Source organism: Macaca nemestrina, chromosome 4 (genome assembly GCF_043159975.1).
Source record: "Macaca nemestrina isolate mMacNem1 chromosome 4, mMacNem.hap1, whole genome shotgun sequence".
NCBI lineage: Eukaryota > Metazoa > Chordata > Mammalia > Primates > Cercopithecidae > Macaca > Macaca nemestrina.
This window is the reverse complement of record NC_092128.1, coordinates 46,437,726-46,456,419: the sequence shown is the minus strand read 5'-3', so window position 1 is coordinate 46,456,419 and position 18,694 is coordinate 46,437,726. Positions and strand designations below refer to the sequence as shown.

At 34.9% G+C, this 18,694-nt stretch overlaps 1 protein-coding gene across 2 annotated transcripts in view; it reads right to left on the bottom strand.

Moving 5' to 3' along the window:
* Window positions 1-471: 471 nt before the first annotated feature.
* LOC105475261 (S-adenosylmethionine sensor upstream of mTORC1) overlaps window positions 472-18,694 on the bottom strand; it is a 119,533-nt gene continuing 101,310 nt past the window's right edge. Inside the window, exons 4-5 of one of the 2 annotated variants that reach the window (XM_011730357.3) lie at window positions 11,893-12,007; window positions 472-4,595 (exon numbers count right to left, since the gene is read on the bottom strand). In XM_011730357.3, coding sequence (XP_011728659.2) covers window positions 3,966-4,595; window positions 11,893-12,007 — 745 coding nt within the window. In that variant the 3' untranslated portion in view covers window positions 472-3,965. The remainder of the gene's footprint in view (window positions 4,596-11,892; window positions 12,008-18,694) is intronic. The other variant, XM_071094618.1, reaches the window with a different exon arrangement.

Below are 18,694 nucleotides of genomic sequence, written 5' to 3'. Positions count from 1 at the left end.
CCTCCCAAACTGCTGGGATTACAGGCGTGAGCCACCGCACCTGGCCAGAAAACTACTGAGATTCTGAAACAAATTTAGAAAAAAGCATACAAACCAAAGTTTAAGGTAAATTTAAAAGGTTTTCCAATTGTTGAAATTTGCATTTCTCTCATCAGAGAAAAACGTTTAGAAAAACCAGCATCTCTCTCCTTTTATGCACTTAGAGATCTTTAAAATTGTTAGCTATTGTAGCCTGCTTGTTCGTTGGGTTTTGTAGTGTGTGTGTGTGTGTGTGTGTGTGTGTTATATATATATATATATATATATATATATATATATATATATATATATATATAGGCCACCACTAATATACTTGGGGAGCTTTGCATTCACAGTAGCTCATGGATATGACTTTAACATGAACTATCATACTATCATGGTTATTGCAATTCAGTTTTTTTTTGAAGAATAGTTATAATACAAACATTCCTTGTAGTAAATGTTTGTATTACGGGTTTTGTTTTGTTTTTTTTGTAACAAAGAATGTTTTCTACCTTTGTTACCATCTAACAAGCAATTCACAAAACCAAGAAGGAACCAAATCTTTGATTTACATTTCTGCTGACCTAGTGTGTGGACTCTGGCAGAGGAATAGCATTGCTGCATGGTGCTCAGAAAGTGTGGGAAAATGGAACAAAAAGCTTGAATCCATTTTTTTTTCTGCTTTTACATCAGAATTTATATTTAGGTTATACTTTTCTAGAGGTATGAACAATACATCTCTTATCCACAATATGTAATTTGCTAGTTTTGTGTTTAAAGCTTTTCTTATTTCCTGTTCTACGTCTGTGAATTAAGGATTTTAAGCAGGGGCAAAACTATAGGATCAGCAGGTAATCATTCTTGGATACAGATACTAAGTACACGTAGCATGCTTGTCTTCACTCTTAGGTCATAAGTTCCACGAGAGCAGGGGAAAATGATCACTCCAATCCTTGCTGCTTTCCCAGCAATACAGCACATGGCAGAATTCAAACATTTGTTTAATAAACAACAACAACAAAAAACCTTTCATATTACGAGAAAGACATCTGCTGCCCTGAAAGAACTGATAAATTATTATGTAGTTTACTTTCAAAAAAAAGAATATGATATGGTTGACACATAATGAAGTAGAATTTATGCTGTTGCCCTGCTTCTGTCATAAACATGACAAAACATGACAATGGGAAGTCACTTGAGTTCTCTGGATCTCAGTAAATAAATTTATGACATTAAGGGATTTAACAAAAATGAAACCCAGTTGGAAAATTGTACAAGTCACTCAAGTTCTAAATTGCTTCCCAATGCCAAAATCACTTAGTGAGATACATCAAAGACCACAGAACTTTCGGTTTACAAGTAACAGACAAAGAATACTAGAAAATTTAAAATTTTTAATAAATGTGCTTTGTTCACAAAATGTGAAAAAATACAACAAACACACACGTACATTTTCAGGTATGCTACCTCCCACCACTTGGCAACTATGGTAAAACCATATGATCTAGTCATGATCCTGAAGAATCCAACCAAATGATTACCATTTGTTTTTGAAACAACCAAATTATTTTGGAGAACCTGCTGTGAATGTGACAGGAGGCCTTATAACTTCTTTATATCCAAAATGAAATAATTCTTAGGAGTACCCATACAGTATTAGAAGGCCCTATTAACTTCCACTTGTTATTACATACATGATCTGGCATCAAGCTGCAATGACTACTTATACTTCAATACTTATACACTGAATTGGCTTTGGTGGAATGTATATCAGTTTAAATCTGTGCCAACCTAATTTGAATAAGCTGAATTTACAGTAACAAATGATATAAATTCAAACAAATTTATACTAAGTGGTAGTAGGTTTTATAAAGAGACTTCCTCAGAGTACTACGTAAAATACATCATGCACACTTTGGAGCATAAGCAGAATCAACATCTGTAAACAATCAGAATTTATAGCACCAACATTTTAGCTATAACACAAAGGCTGACTCCAGGGTCATACTACACCAGCCTTTCAAAAGTGCTGTTTTCATTTACTTTCAAAGCATTTTCATTTGGTGTATTGTTTTCTTTTCTCTTAAGATATTTACCCAAGTCAAAAAGCAAACAGTATGGTAAAAGTTACTACCAAAATTGTTCAAAATAGTTCTGTATTATCAACACAGTGCTTTTTTTCCCCCTTCTCTTGGGGAAGCTACAAGGCATAATCCTGTAGTGCTTAACTGGAAACAACAGTCAATCCTAAATATTAAGCAATCTTATGCTATTGAAAGTAAATGAAAAATTTTGAGTTACTTGTGGCATATTTGAGCAACCAATATTTATTGCATTTAATCAACTGACTTTAAAAAATCACAATCTTGTTACTTTCATTAATTTAGCAATGTGAAATTTAATTTGAAATACTGGGTACATACACTCAACCATTTATATCATAAAGGATAAGTTTTATATTTCTAAATAAAGTTTGACATTCAAAGGTACTACGGCAATTCACAATAAGCACAAAAACATCAGCTTTACCAGAGTAAAGAAGTGCAGTTTATGAAATTTAGGATCAACTATTGAAAATGCAAGTTTCCTTTAAAAACATACAAACATACGCACAACATTAACCATGAAATCTGAAACTGTGATATTTCAGTGCAAAAACCTCAGTATGAGGTAATTTTAATGTAATAACCACTTGAAAAAAAAAATCCACACAGTGGCACTCTTAAAAATGATAGTTTCCGTGACAATTGCTGGCTGACAAGACAATGTGGACTAAATGTTCTTAACTGTTTAAACTAATCTTGTCTTGTTTGGACATATATTTTTCCCTAATCATTTGCTTCTGATTCAGAAACACAGAAAGGCATTTATTAATGTGGAAAGGGAAAATTCCCACAGCCAACTAATTGATATAGTCAAAGAAAATTTTCTGATAGAGTTTAGATAGAAATTAAGATACCAAAAGGTCAAAACCATTTTATGAGATCACCAACAGAGGATTAATTTTAAGTTTTTCCATATAATTTGAAACTTGTAGTGCGGCACCTCCTTCACAGAAAGGTGAGGACCCTATCAAAGTTGGTTTCAACAGAACATAAACTCTTCCAAGTGCAAACCCTTTCAAAAAGGTGTTTTAGGTCATTATTGAGTATTACATTGTTCCTTGCTTAAATAAAACATTTTGTAAATGAAACCTAAGTTTAAGAAAAGTAAAAGTGAACTCTCAGGTAAATATACTTCACACCAAGGCCCAAATCAACAAAGTTATGAAAATACTACTTTGGCAATGGTGTTTAATGGATAGGGCTAATGAAATTAGAATACATACTTTGGGGGAAATCTCTCCCCCAATGTCTGATGCTGTCAAATGAGCTTTTAATAGAAGGAAGAAAGAAAAAGAATTATCACCAATTACAAAAAGTTCAGGAAATATAAAGGAACATAAAATGACTTTCTGTAACATCACAATTTTAGTTAGAAAAAAGAAAAAGATAAGTGCATCACAAAACAACTAACCGATCTATTTTTCTGTATCACATTTAACTTGTGAGTCATCAAAGTGCAATCTACAGCTTTCTACATCTTAAAGTTTCCCATTCAATGGTTTATAGTCAACACTGAAAAGTTGAAAAGGAAAACATATAGCAAATTATGCTTGTTTTCACAATAGCACTAAAGAGAAAAAGGTACCTTTCTATGATAGTGCTAAATGCTAAAGTAACAGAAGTTTCTGCTATGACATGAGTCACTCTGCATGAAACTTTAAGCTTTCTATATAAGAATAAATTTTAAAATTGAGAAGTAGAAAAAAATAGCAAACTCTGTAAACCTCTGCATTTCTTTTATGCAAACCAGGTTTTCAGTACTGAGTTCATGTTAGTATTTCCAATTGGTGTAAGCAATTAGTTTAGGAGCCTGGACTGAAAGGGCCTTTTGCTTCTATATTAACTTAAAAGTAATATGGGGTCCTCTAGCTCATAGAAAGGAATAGAGCTGGCTTGACTTTCTCCAGAATCTGAGTCATATGGAGCATCAGGGAGTTCTGTGAAACCATATGCTAGTTGTTCATCTTCTATATCTGATCGAACATAGCAGGAAGGATTAGAATATTCCTCATCTTCTATACTGTTGAAATCTTGAGGAATATATAACATTCCTGGGTAGTTCCTACTAACCAAGTCACTTGTGGTTTTTAGAGAGATTTTCCTAAATGCCATCAGATGCATATGTGAAAATTTTGAGTACTTGAAGCGTTTAAAGCCCAGAGACTCTATAGCAATCTTCCAGCTTTTCATCATCATAGCATGACGGTTCTGATGGGAGGAATCAGGTGTGATGATAAGTAATAAACCATTTAACACTAACAGTTCATGGGCTTTCTTGCAGCAAATCCATCGCTGGTAAGGAGATGGAAAATAAGAAAGGAGGAGAGAGAAAACAACCACATGGAAAAGTTCTCCAGGAAGAGAATCAATAGGGTTTTTCAGCTGCTTCAAAAAAGCATCTATAGCATCCTGTGCAAGCTGGAGTGGTTGCTGAAGCTGTAAGTTCAGGAAATCACATTTATAGACACTCTGCAGAAACAGAAAACAAGGCATATTAAGAACTTCAAGATTATTTCCACTTTAATACATAGACTTTTCAGCAAACCATTTCACATATCATAGTAATAATTCCAGCATTGATTATACATTTTTCCTTTTAAATTTTAAACTTGAACAGATTTATTCAACCACAACTTTTACAAAAATCTCAAAGTAGTTAAGTCCAAAGACTTGCTAATCATCATTTAAATATATATTTTTGCCTAACAATTTAAAATGGGAAATAATTTAAGTGTGTATTTTGGGTTAGGACTTACATGAATTTTAATTTGGGTAGGAGTTTACAGGAATGACATTTCTATTTACATTCAGTTTAACATTTACAGTTACCAAAAACAAGCTAATATAAAAACTCTAAACAAGAAATACCATGAAATAAAGATGAATCAAATAAATTAAAGAGGATAATGAAAGAGGCATTATAAAATTTGTACAAGCAGAATGATTCCAAAACTTAAGTTATTTGAAATCATTAACTTTAAGCATTTAAAAAGTAACCCTCAACATTACTTTTATTTTATTAAAAAGCTAATCCCTGGTTTGGAACAAACTAAATTTAGTTAGACAAATGGCCATGGGAAACAATACAACTAAAGGAATAAACAACATTATATAATTTGCTAAATCTTAAAACTATGGAAATGGACCAGAAGAAAGCAATTTTAAAATTAGACAAAAATTACTCTGTCATATACCAATAGTTATTAACGAAGATATGACCTAATACCTTAATCCCTCACTCATGTTAGTGTATATACAAGCTGGCCACATAGTCATCTGGACTGTTTATTAGGAAAAGTGATACGTAATGTTCTAGTACCAGAAAAAAAGATGCTTTTCTTCTTCCCTTTTTCTTAAAGGCAGCTTTACTCATGTATAAGTGACACAAAAGCATAAGTCTGGCAAGTTGTGATGTATTTTTACACTCATGAGACCACGGGCATGGTCAAGTTAATGAATAGATCCAACATCCCATAATTTTCCTTATGCCCCTTTATAGTCCCTTCCTTCTCTTCCCCTGCCAGCAGGCAATCATTGATGTGATTTCTATCACTATATTCAAGTTTGTATTTCCTAGAATTTCATATAAATAATAATTTTGAGATTTTTCTTGCAGGTATTAATAGTTTATTCCTTTTTAAATTGCAGAACGGTATCCCATTGTATCAAGGATGTACCACAGTTGGTTTATCCATATACATCTGTTTATGGATAGCTGGGTTGTTTCTAGTTTTTGGTTATTACAATTCAAGCTGCTGTGAGTATTCCCATTCATGTGTTTGAATCAACATTCTTTAATTTGTCTTGGGGAAATATCTTGGGTGGCTAGATCATACAGTAGGTGGTGTAGTAAGTTTAATTTTTAAATAACTCCCAACTGATTTCAAAAGTGGTTATGTAGTTTCATGTTCCCACCAGGAGTATGTGATTCCAGTTCCTCCAAATCCTTATCAACTCTTGGTATAGCTAGTCTATTTCATTTTAGTAATTGTTATAGGTGTGTAGTGGTATTGCAGTTTTAATCTACATTTTCCTAATGAGTTAGTGATGTTTATCATCTTTTCCCAGATTTATCTGCCATCCAGATATCTTCTGTGTTAAAGTGTTCAAATATTTCGCCCATTTAAAAATAATTGGGTTTCCTTAAATTTTAAATATTTTATTACTGGGTTTTGAGAGTTCTTTATATATTCTTGATGCAAGTCCTTTATGATATATGACTTGAAAATATTTTCTTAGTATCATGTGGCTTATCTTTTCATTCTTTTAACAGTGTCCTTTGAAGGGCTGAAGTTTTAATTTTGATGAAGACTAATTTATCAATTTGTTATTTCTCAGATGTTGCTTTCGAAGTCAGGTCTAAGAAGTCTTGTCCTATCCCAAGGTCATAAAGACTTTTTTTTCCAAAATGTTTTCCTTTAGTAGTTTTATAGTTTGTTTTTTTCATTTAGGTCTATAATACATTTTGAGTTTTTTTTCCAGATGGAGTCTCACTCTGTTGCCCAGGCTGGAGTGCAGCAGTATGATCTTGGCTCACTGCAACCTCTGCCTCCTGGGTTCAAGTGATTCTCCTGCCTCAGACTCTTGAGTAGCTGGGACTACAGGCACACACTACCATGCCTGCCTAATTTTTGTATTTTTAGTGGAGACGGGGTTTCACCATATTGGCCAGGCTGGTCTCGAACTCCTGACCTTGTGATCCGCCCACCTTGGCCTCCCAAAGTGCTGGGATTACAGGCATGATCCACCGTGCCTGGCCAAGTTCATTTTTTTTTATATGGAGTGTGGTATGGTCTGAAGTTTCTTCTTTTGTATATGGATACCCCTTTGCTTCAACACCACTGTGCAAAAGACTATGCTCTCCATCTTGGGCAAAAATCAGGTATCTAAGTTTGGGCCTATTTGTGAACCATCTATTATATTTCACTGATATTCTTGAACATCAATACCACACTGTCTTGAATACTGTAGCTTTATAATTTTGAAATCAGGTAGTGTTACTCTCCAACACTGTCCTTTTTCAAAGTTGTTTTGAGGTATTAATTCTAGGTCCTTTCAATTTCCACACAAATTTCAGAGTAAGTTTTTTAATTTCTACAAAAAAGCCCACAAGAGTTTGGTGAGGACTGCACTGATTCTATACAGATAGAGTCTCACTCTGTCACCTAGGCTGGAGTGCAGTGGTGTGATCGTAGCTCACTGCAACCTCCACCCTCTGGGCTCAAGCAATCTTCCTACCTCAGGCTCCTAAGTAGCTGAGACTACAGGCAAGTGCCACCACATCTGGCTAATTTTTCTTTTTTTTTTTTTTTGTAGAGACAGGTTTTCGCCACATTGCCCAGGATGGTCTCGACCTTTTGGATACCAGCAATCCACTTACCTAGGCCTCCCAAAATGCTGGGGTTACAGGTGTGAGCCACTGCACCCAGCCTAGGTCATCTTTACTTTCTCCTAATTTGTGGTTTGCAGCATTTGGATTTTTCTACTTTTGTCAGATTTATGAGCTACATATTTTATATATGTTTACATATAAAATATTTCATATTTTTGATGCTAGAGTATATGGTACTGTTTTTAATTTAAATTTCTGATTGGTTGCTGCTAGTATATATATACACAAATATCTATTTTTATTTATCTTTAAAGAGTTTAAACAAGAAGAGAAAATCTTTTTAGCTGTATAGTTACCACTTCTAGTGTTCTTCATTCCTTTGTGTAGAGCCATATTTCTACCTGGCTAAAGCACTTCCAACTTAACATTTCTTGTAATATAAGCCTGCTAATATTGAATAATTTCAGTTTTTAGATATCTGAAGAAAATCAATTTCATCTTCATTTTTGAAAGATATTTTGGCTGGGTATAAAATTCTAGGTGACTTTTTATTTCAGTACTTTAAGGTGTCTTTACAATTTCTGGGAGCTTTTAAGACTTTATCACTAGTTTTAGAAGTTTGATTTGATGTTCCTTAGTGTAATTTTTCTTCATGTTTCTTTTGTTTGGAGTTTGTTGGGCTTCTCTGAATTTGTGAGTTTAAAGCTTTCATCAAATTGGAAAGTTTTTGGCCATTATTTTTTTAACCCCACCTTTTGGGGGATTCCAATTATGTTTATATTTAGCTGCTTAGATTTGTATCACTGATGCTCTTCTATTTTAAAAATTGTGTTTCATTTTGGATAGGTGTTATTATCTTCAATTTACCTTTCCTTTTGCAACATCTAATATGCATTAATCCTATCCGGTATGCATTTTCACATCACACATTGTAGTACTGTCTCTAGAACAGTTTCTTCTTAGCTTTTTATACAGTTTTGATATTTTTAAAATAATAACACTGTATTGAAGCATAACATGCATAACGGAAGAATATAAACTGTGTAAATGTTTAGCTTAAGGAATTTTCCCAAACGGGTATTATCTCTATTTTAATGTCCTTGTTTCTGTGTCAGTTTAGGGTTGGTCGTTGTTGGCTGATTTATCTCCTCACTGTGAGTCCTATTTTCTTGCTGCTCTGCATGGCTATAATTTTTTTTGGATGCTAGACATGGTGAATTTTACCTTGGTGGGTTCTACATAACTATGGATTGCTATAAATATTTCTGAACTGTGTTCTGGGATGTAGTTAAGATACCTGGAGACAACCTGAACTTTTTGGGTCTTGCTTTTAAGATTTGTTACGTGGGACTAGAGCACTAGTGTTTAGTCTAAGGCAAATTATTCTCCATTATTGAGGTTAAGACCCTTCTCTGTGTACTCTATTAAATGTCTGTGAATCTTGAATGTTCCAGTATGGCTGATGGGAACAGGTACCATATTAGTACTTCCCTGTGTGAGTGCTGGCCACTGTAACCTCTAATCCTTTCGGACAGTACAGTCTCATGTAGTCTTCTCATATACATGTGTGCTGATCTGTACTCAGCTGAGTATTCAAAGGGGGACCTTTTGCAGGCCTCTGGAGTTTTCCTTCTATGGCTTTCTTATTTTCAGTAGACCATTCTAGAAACACGAGCTGCCTCGGTCTCTGAGGACTCACAATTCCATCTTCACAAGTCACGGAATCACCTGAACTCTGCTAGGGTTTCTCTCTGTGCTACATCCTGGAAACTCTCTCAAGGCAATATCCTAGAGTAACTGTAGCGCTTGTCTCATTTGTTTTCCATCTCTCAGAGATCACTGTCCTTCATTACCTGATGTGCAGTGTCAAATTATTTCAAATATTATGTCCACATTTTTGTTGCTTCAAGTGGAAGAGGATAAAGCTGGTCTGTTATCCCATCTTGGCTGGAAGAGTAAGTCCCTTTACTCTGTTTTAAAATTATAGGATTCTGAACTGTGAAACTCTGATTCTACACTTAAGTTATTTATAGCAGTTCTTTTGTCTTCCCTGGTGACTATACAATTCAGTTTATAACCCTATCCATAGATAGATTTAATATTAAGCTTAAGGATCAGATCAAATGGTCATGATGTCTCAGCAGTCCCTGAATCATGTATGTCTTGAGGAAGGAAGGGAAGAGAATTCATGCATGAAGCTACTTGGGCTTTAAAACTAGTTCCTGATGGCACAGAAATTCTCTGCAGTGGTAAGCTAAGAACAGTGATTTTAGCATAGAGAAGACAAAAGTAGAACTAACAGGAATGGTTTTTTTTTTTTTTTTTTTTTTTTTTTGAGACGGAGTCTCACGCTGTTGCCCAGGCTGGAGTGCAGTGGCGTGATCTCGGCTCACTGCAAGCTCCGCCTCCTGGGTTCACGCCATTCTCCTGCCTCAGCCTCCTGAGTAGCTGGGACTACAGGCGCCCGCCACCGCGCCCGGCTAATTTTTTGTATTTTTAGTAGAGACGGGGTTTCACTGTGGTCTCGATCTCCTGACCTTGTGATCCGCCCACCTCGGCCTCCCAAAGTGCTGGGATTACAGGCTTGAGCCACCGCGCCCGGCCAGGAATGGTTTTAGGACTTGCTTGTTCCCCAGTGTTATACCGATTTAATCATGCTCATCAAACTGATACATAATTAAAGTTAAATCTTCATGCAGGAACTTACCAGTAGTAACAACAAACATTTATTTAGGAGGCACTACATAAGAGGTACTATGCTTGGTGCTTTAAATACTTTTTTTCTCCCCAAGAAAACATTACAACATCCTATGAAATGTGGTCCACTACTAACCCCATTATACAGGTGAGAAAACTGAGGATCAGAGACTAGAAAAAGGTGATGGAGAGGTTCAAACCTAGGTTGGAAATATTCTATTCTTTTATTTAAAAAAGTATTAAATATACTAGGCACTCTTCTAGGTACTGGGAATATAGCAGTAGAGGGAAAAAATCCCTAATAACTGATATATTAATATTCTAATCCATACTTTAAAAATAACATTAAAATGCATTTTATAAATATTTAAATGCATTTAAAAAATTTTTTTGTGTCTGCAGTTCTATCAAGAGTAAAATGGTAAACATAATGAATTAATGTTATTCTGGAAAAAAATCTTTTTCTGATATAATGTGCCTACTTTAGAGTCATCTATCTTTAAAAAATGCCTTTAACACAAACTCTTGGCATCACATGATTAAGGTAAAAGAAAGTTCAAGCTGGCTGGGTGTAGTAGTTCATGCCTGCAATCCCAGCACTTTGGGAGGTTGAGGCAGGTGGATCACCTGAGCTCAGGAGTTCGAGACCAGCCTGACCAACCTGGTGAAACCCAGTCTCTACTAAAAATACAAAGTTAGCTGGGCATGGTGGTGCATGCCTGTAATTCAGCTATTTCAGAGGCTGAGGCAGGAGAATTTCTGGAACCCAGGAGGCATAGGTTGCAGTGAGTGATCACGCCACTGCACTCAAGCCTGGGCAACAAGAGCGAAATTCCGTCTTAAAAAAAAGTTCAAGCTGATAAGGAGGCGATCCTGCTTCACTGAATTGAAATGATAGTGTCATAATAACTGACCCATAGGAAATGTTCTCAAAAGAAAGGATAGAATCTATCATTTACTGAGTTCCTACAATTTACCAGGCCAAGTGTTAAGTAGTTTCATTGACTCAAGTACAAACAAGCTGGATTTAATAAAGTTCTGGCTGATGCAAAAGCCCTTGCCTCTTTCTACCATTCCATAATGGCTCTACAACACTATATATTTCAGAAAGAGATGCATTAAAAGAAAATAATAAACCAAATACAACAAAATGCAAAACCCAAACACTACAGCTATGTGGAATTCTGTAATCTACTGAAGTTTCTTTTTATTGTTAGATGGAGTCTCACTGTGTCGCCCAGGTTGGAGTGCAGTGACGCGATCTAGGCTCACTGCCACCTCTGCCTCCCAGGTTCAAGCGATTCTCCTGCCTCCGCCTCCTGAGTAGCTGTGATTACAGGTGCCCGCCACCATGCCCAGTTAATTTTTTTATTTTTTAGGTTTTGCCACGTTGGCCAGGCTGGTCTCAAACTCCTGACCTCAGGTAATCCGCCCATCTTGACCTCCTAAAGTGTTGGGATTACAGGCATGATCCACCATGCCCAGGTGAAGTTTCTTAATTGCTAAGCTTTTACTCTAACATAGTTCTAGATTATGGCTATTTAGATGATAAAGAAAATAAAGACAAAATTTGCTTAAATGCTCAATTTTTCACAAAATGTATTTAGTTTAGAATAGAAATTTCTTCTTAATGGGTACACATGAAATATGTTTGCTATTTTAGGGATGCAAAGACAGTGCTTTTCTTTTGTAAATATACACGTAAAATATTGAACTCTGAAACAAAACTATGCATACCTCTACAGCAGGTACAATGTCTATGCCAACAGTTAGGAATTCTTCAAACTTCAGAAATGGGTTAAAGCAGCTGCCAACATCAAGTAATCTGATTTTTCCTGAGGCTTGTAGCAACCTAAAAACACATATTTTATAAGAACAAAATCAAACATGAGAATTTAATAAATCACATAGATTATCAGTTTTTTAACTTGTTGGTCTCAGGACCCTTTTACACATTTAAAAATTACTGAGGCCCCCAATGAACTTTCATTTCTGTGAGTTATATCTATTAATAATGATCATATTTGAAGTTAAGATGAACAAGTCTTAAAATATATTCATTTATTAGACTTAAAAAGGACAGTAAAAAAGTACAGCCTTGTTTTATATATATTTACTTATTTAATTTTTTAAAAATTGAGACAAGGTCTTGCTATGCTGCCCAGGCTGGTCTTGAACTCCTGAGCTCAAGTGATCCTCCAGCCTCAGTCTCCCAAAGTACTGGGATTAGAGGCATGAGCCACTGTGCCTGCCCCCCCCCCCAACCCCCATTTAAAAAAAATATATTTTTTCAAGTCTCTAATGTCTGGCTTAATTGAAAATGAATGAATTCTAATATCTACTTTTGCATTCAGGCTGTTGCAATATCACATGCTATGTAGTCTCTTGGAAAACTCTACCCTCATGAGAGAGTGAGAGTAAAAACCAAATGAGAATCTGTAACAATATGTAATACTATACACACTACTAGATACTCATTCTAATCCTTATTGGGCTATGGTTAAGGAGTTCTCAAATCAGAAAGGCTAAGATCATAACCTGACTCTGACCCTTAACATGTAATACGGGGATAATAGTGGTACTCACCCTTAGACATTTTTCCAGAATTAATAAGATAATACATTTCATACTTGACCCTATGCCTAGTACATGGCAAGTGCTTAAAAAGTGGTAGGTATCATTGCGCTCTATTACCATGTTATATAAAAAATTTGTATTTCTTCCACTAATGGTTTTCCCAAGTATAGTAAAAGTAGAATTTGCTATATGCTAAATTCTGTAGTATAAATTCTAGTAAACTGAGTAGCAAAACATTTCTGAGAGTCTTAAAAAATATATACTTCTTATAAATTGAATTTTCTATCTCAATGAAGTAACTTAAACCATTCAAGTTACTTCAACATTATGGAACAATCACCAATAACTTAATCATATCATGGATGAGCTTAATAACTGATCAATTCTCAGTAATATACTTAGTCTATTTCAAATTATTTGGCTTAGCTCCTTATTTTTTTATTTGCATAAAGTATACACAGTTTAAAGAATAGTCACTCAGTGAGTGACCACGTAATTACCACTCAGGTCAAGACATAATGCCTACACCCTGGAAACATGATCCTCCCTGATGACATCCCCCACACCCTTCCAAAATGGTAGTCACTATCCTTATTTTAGGTAGTCACTATCCTTATTTTAGTCACTTATCCTTATTTATTCCCTTGATTTCCTTTTATAGTCTTAAGTACCTATGACTGAGTACTAGAGACTTAAGTACCTATGTCTACAGTTTAGTTTAAACTACGTTTTGTGATTTGCTGCTTTCATTTGATGTTATGTTTTTGAGTTGTTTGTGCTTCTATAATTCACTTTTACTGCTGTATAGTATATACTTAAGACTTTTATTAGTATGGCATTAAGTCTAAAGATCATTTAAGGAGAATTAACATCTTTACAATATTCAATCTTCAAATCCATGAACATGAATAGTTATCCATTTACTTAAAAAAACTGTCAATAGTTTTGATCATTTTCTCTAAAAAGTTTCCTCACATCTTTTGTTGGAGTTATATTCCTTGGTATTTCCTAGTTTTTGATGCTTTTATTATCTCTTTTCCCATGGAACACTTTACTGTTTTTTTTTTTTTTTTAAATTTCATTTTTTATTGTTGGTTACAGAGATGCAATTGACTTGGATACAATAGTCCCCCCTTATCTGCTGTTTCACCTTTTGTGGTTTCAGTTACCCATAGTTAACCATGGTCTGAAAATGTTCAACAGAAAATTCCAGAAATAAGCCAATTCATAAGATTTAAATTGCGTGACATTCTGAGTAGCATGGTAAAATCTCACACCGTCAGACCCAGGACATGAATCACATCCATTTGTCCAAAGTATCCACACTTTTTACATTAGCCATTAACAGGATATCTTATGATCCTGATATCTAACAATGGACATAGGCATGGCTTCATGATTTAGGATTACTGAAAGCAGATGATCCTCCTCCTCCTGATATATGGTCAGAAGGTCAACAGTAGCCTAATGCTATGTCACAATGCCTATGTCATTCACCTAATTTCATCTCATTGTATAGGCATTTTATCATCTCACATCATAAGGGTAAGTGAAATACAGTAAGATACTTTGAGATACCATACTCACATAATTTTTATAGTATTTTGTTATAATTGTTCTATTTTATTGTTATTCTTATTGTGCCTAACTTATAAATTAAACTTTATCATGGGTATGTATATATAAAAACATAGTATGTATATAGGATTCAGTAATAGCTGTGGTTTTAGGCCTCCATGGGGGGTGCTGGCATGTATTCTCTGTGAAGGAGGGGTGGCTACTATGCATATCTTTTTTAGATCCAGCAGCTTTACTAAATTTATCTCGATTGCTTATCTGTATATTATTTTGTGTACTCTAGGTACGTAAGTTCCTAAACTGTGAAAAATGACATTTGTGTTTCACCCACCTACCCATCCATTTTTTTCCCCCTTACCACTCTGCCCAGGACTTCCAATATGTTGGTAGATAGAAGTGGGCAAGTGGATGGACGCTATTAATCCTAGATCAGAAGGAACATTCCAATGTTTCACCATTAAATATAATAACTGGTATAGGTTTTATATACTACCCTTGATAAAGTTGAAGTTCCTTTTTTATAAACTTTTATTTTAGGTCCAGGGGTACATGTACAGGTTACATAGGTAAACTACGTGTCTTAGGAGTTTGGTGTACAAGGAGTTTGGTGTACTGATTATTTTGTCACCCAGGTAATAAAGAGAGTTCCCAATAGGTAGGTTTTTTATCCTCTTCCTTTCTCTGTCTCCACCCTTAAGTAATCCCCAGTGTATGTTGTTTCCCTCTTTGGGTCCACGTGTTCTCATCACTTAGCTCCCAGTAATAAGTGAGAATGTGAGGTATGTGGTTTTCTGTTCCTGAATTAGTTTGCTTAGGATAATGACCTCCAGCTCCATCCATGTTGCTACAAAGGACATGATTCCATTCTTTTTTTATGGCTGCATGGTATTCTATGGTGTACATGTACCACGTTTTCTTTATCCAGTCTACTGTTGTGGGGCACTTAGGTTGATTCTATGTCTTTGCTATTGTGAACTGTGCTGTGATGAACATGTGTGTGCATGTGTCTTTATTGTAGAATGATTTATAGTCCCTTGGGTATATACCCAATAATGGGATTGTTGAGTCTAGTGGTAATTTTAAGTTCTTTGAGGAATTGCTACACTGCTTTCCACAATGGCTGAACTCATTTATATTCCCACCAGCAGTGTATTAGCATTGCCCTTTCTCAGCAACCTTGCCAGCAGCTGTTATTTTCTGACTTTTTAGTAATAGCCCTTCTGATGCCTGTGATGGTGTCTCATTGTGGTTTTGATTTGCATTTCTCTAACGTTTAGTGATGTTGAGCATTTTTTCATATGCTTGTTGGACACGTTTATCTTTTTTTGAGAAGTGTCTGTTCATGTCCTTTGCCCACTTTTTAATGGGGTTGTTTTTTGCCTGTAAATTTGTTTAAATTCTTTATAGACGCTGGATATTGGACCTTTGTCAGATGCATAGTTATATTTTCTCCCGTTCTGTAGATTGTCTGTTTATTCTGTTGATAGTTTCTGTTGCTGTGCAGAAGCTCTTTAGTTTAAGTAGGTCCCACTTGTCAATGTTTTTGTTGCAATTACTTTTAGCATCTTTGTCATAATCTTTCCCAGGTTTTATGTCCAGAATGGTATTTCCTAGGTTATCTTCCAAAGTTTTTCTAGTTGTATATTTAAGTATTTTTAACTGATCTTGAGTTTATTTTTGTGTATGGTGTAAGAAAGAGGTCCAGTTTCAATCTTCTGTATATGGTTAGTTACCCCAGCACCATTTACTGAATAGCGAGTCCTGTCCCCATTGTTTTTGTCAACTTTATCGAAGATCAGATGGTTGTAGGTTTTATTTCTGGGTTCTCTATTCTGTCCATTGGTCTGTGTGTGTTTTGGTACCAGTACCATGCTGTTTTGCTTACTGTAGCCTTGTAGTATCATTTGAAGTTGGGTAACATGTGATGCCTCCAGCTTTGTTATTTTTGCTTAGAATTTGCCTTGGTGATCTGGGCTCTTTTCTGGTTCCACATGAATTTTAAAATAGTTTTTTTTTAATTATGTGAAGAATGTTCATTGGTATTTTGATGAAAATAGCATTGGATCTGTAAATTGCTTTGACAGTATGGCCATTTCAACAATAATGATTCTTCCTATCCATGAGCATGAAATGTTTTCCATTTGTTTGTGTAATCTCTGATTTGAGTATTGTTTTGCAATTCTTGTTGCAGAGATTTTTCACCTCCCTGATTAGCTGTATTCCTACGTATTTTATTCTTTTTGTGGCAATTGTGGATGGGATTGCATTCTTGATTTGGCTCTCAACTTGAATGTTGTTGATGTATGTGAATGCTACTGATTTTTGTACATTTATTTTGTATACTGAAACTTTGCTGAAGTTGATCATCAGATCTAGGAGCTTTTAGCAGAGACTAGGGGGTTTTCTAGATATAGAATCATGTCATCTGCAAACAGAGATAGTTGGACTCTGCTCGTATCTGTTCCTTTTATTTCTCGCCTGATTGCTCCGGCCAGGACTTCTTGAAGTCATTTTTATGCTTAGCTAGGGTGGTTTTTCTTTTTTTGACACAAATCCATGTGGAATTTTATCAAATGCATTCTATATATTTGTGCAGCTATGACTATGTGGTAGAAAAAAATTCATTAATTGTACAGTGTCAAATCAATCTTGCATTCTTTGGAAGGCCTTAATTTGGTTTCTATATATAATTCTTTTCATAATCTGAAGGATTTGTTTTATATGTCTGTGTGTATATATAGTCAATTCTGACTACTTGTAGTCATTTGGTTCTATAAAGTGACCATGAATGTTGAATTACTGAATGCTGAACAATGGCTCTTACGGAAACTACAGGATTAGGTCTCTGGTCACAACATTTTCATCAACACAGACCTTGAATTTATGTGTTTCTGTTTAAAAGCACTATATTTAATACATATTGTTGATGCATTAACATTGAACTCGGGCCAACAGCACTATAACTCATGCCTGAAGGAAGCTTACATAACACATGTATTTTCTTTGTAAGGCACTATACAGCATTCTTGTGCTTAGGAACACTAGACTTCAACACCGTATGTGGGGGTTGTTTTAAAAGCAAAGTCATCAACAAAAAGCACAAACAAAAAATGTAACACCAAATAGGCTGTGAAAAGGGTATTTGTGTAAGACAGCAGAAACAAGGCATAGCTCACCTTGTTGGACCTCAGCTGGGAAGTTTGTGTGTAGAATGAGTCAAATTTTTTATCACAAATATTGATTGTAGTGTTACAAGTAAGTAAGTTTTAGTAAGTTAGGTAATTCACAGGGAATTTACAAATGAGAACTGACTGTGTATATGTATTTTCAGGATTTTACATTTATGTTTATAAGTGGACAAGTTTGCTAACCATGTTGTTCAAATATTTGATAGTCTTAAAATGTTTCCTCAATCTTCCACCATTAAGAAAAAAAAAAAACCAGAATAATCTCTGCAAATTGATTTAAAGGTATTTTGTTATTTTCATATATATGTTTATTTTTGCAAAAAGAAACCTAGAAAGGATAAACCAGAAACTAATAAAACCTCAGAATATTTGGAACAAAGAAGATGCTTTAAGTATGAGATGGGATGTCTGAGTATACCTTTCATTGTAGTTTTGACTTTTGAAAGTTGTTAATGTTTTACATATTCAAAAAATAAAATCAGTAGACTAGAGAAAAATACAATGCAATAAGAAGATAAACTAATGAATCTAGTTAAATGTCAAATAACCCAGAAGGAAAACCAGTAATTCAATACCACTTGAACATACTATTCTGAAGATAATAATCTTGATGGGTAATATTCTAAGGACAAAAAAAAAAAAAAGGGGCTGCAAAAATACTCTGAAGTTTTATCATGAAAAATTTTTATGTTTGTTGTTGTGGTGGTGCTGATATAGTCATTTTGAAATTATTTTGTGTGTCTTGAAGAGCTGAGCAAATGGCAAATAAACTAAAGTTGCTGGGAGATACAAATTCAGAATGAGGGAACGGATGGAAAAAACCCTGCAGTGATGGATTAGAATTAGAGGTTTCATAAGAAAGGATGTCCAAGCAGTGACACCACAGTAATGAAGAGAATATCTAATACTCAGAATTTGGTTTCTAAATTTGGTTTCTAAATACCATTCTCTCACTAAAAGGAACCTGTACTACTTAGAGGAATAGCTTATGCCAGGGTTGAAGCAGAGAAAGTATATGGTAAGCCTGAATGATCTTATTGTACAAAAAAGTAAAGCACTGCTCAAACACTAGGAAAAGGTAAAAGAAACTACTTTAAAGGCATTTCCATTGGCCTAATTTGGGATGATTTCACCATCATAAGAATGAACTTTAACACAATGATGTAAAATCTGAGTCTACAGGTACTTAAACAAAT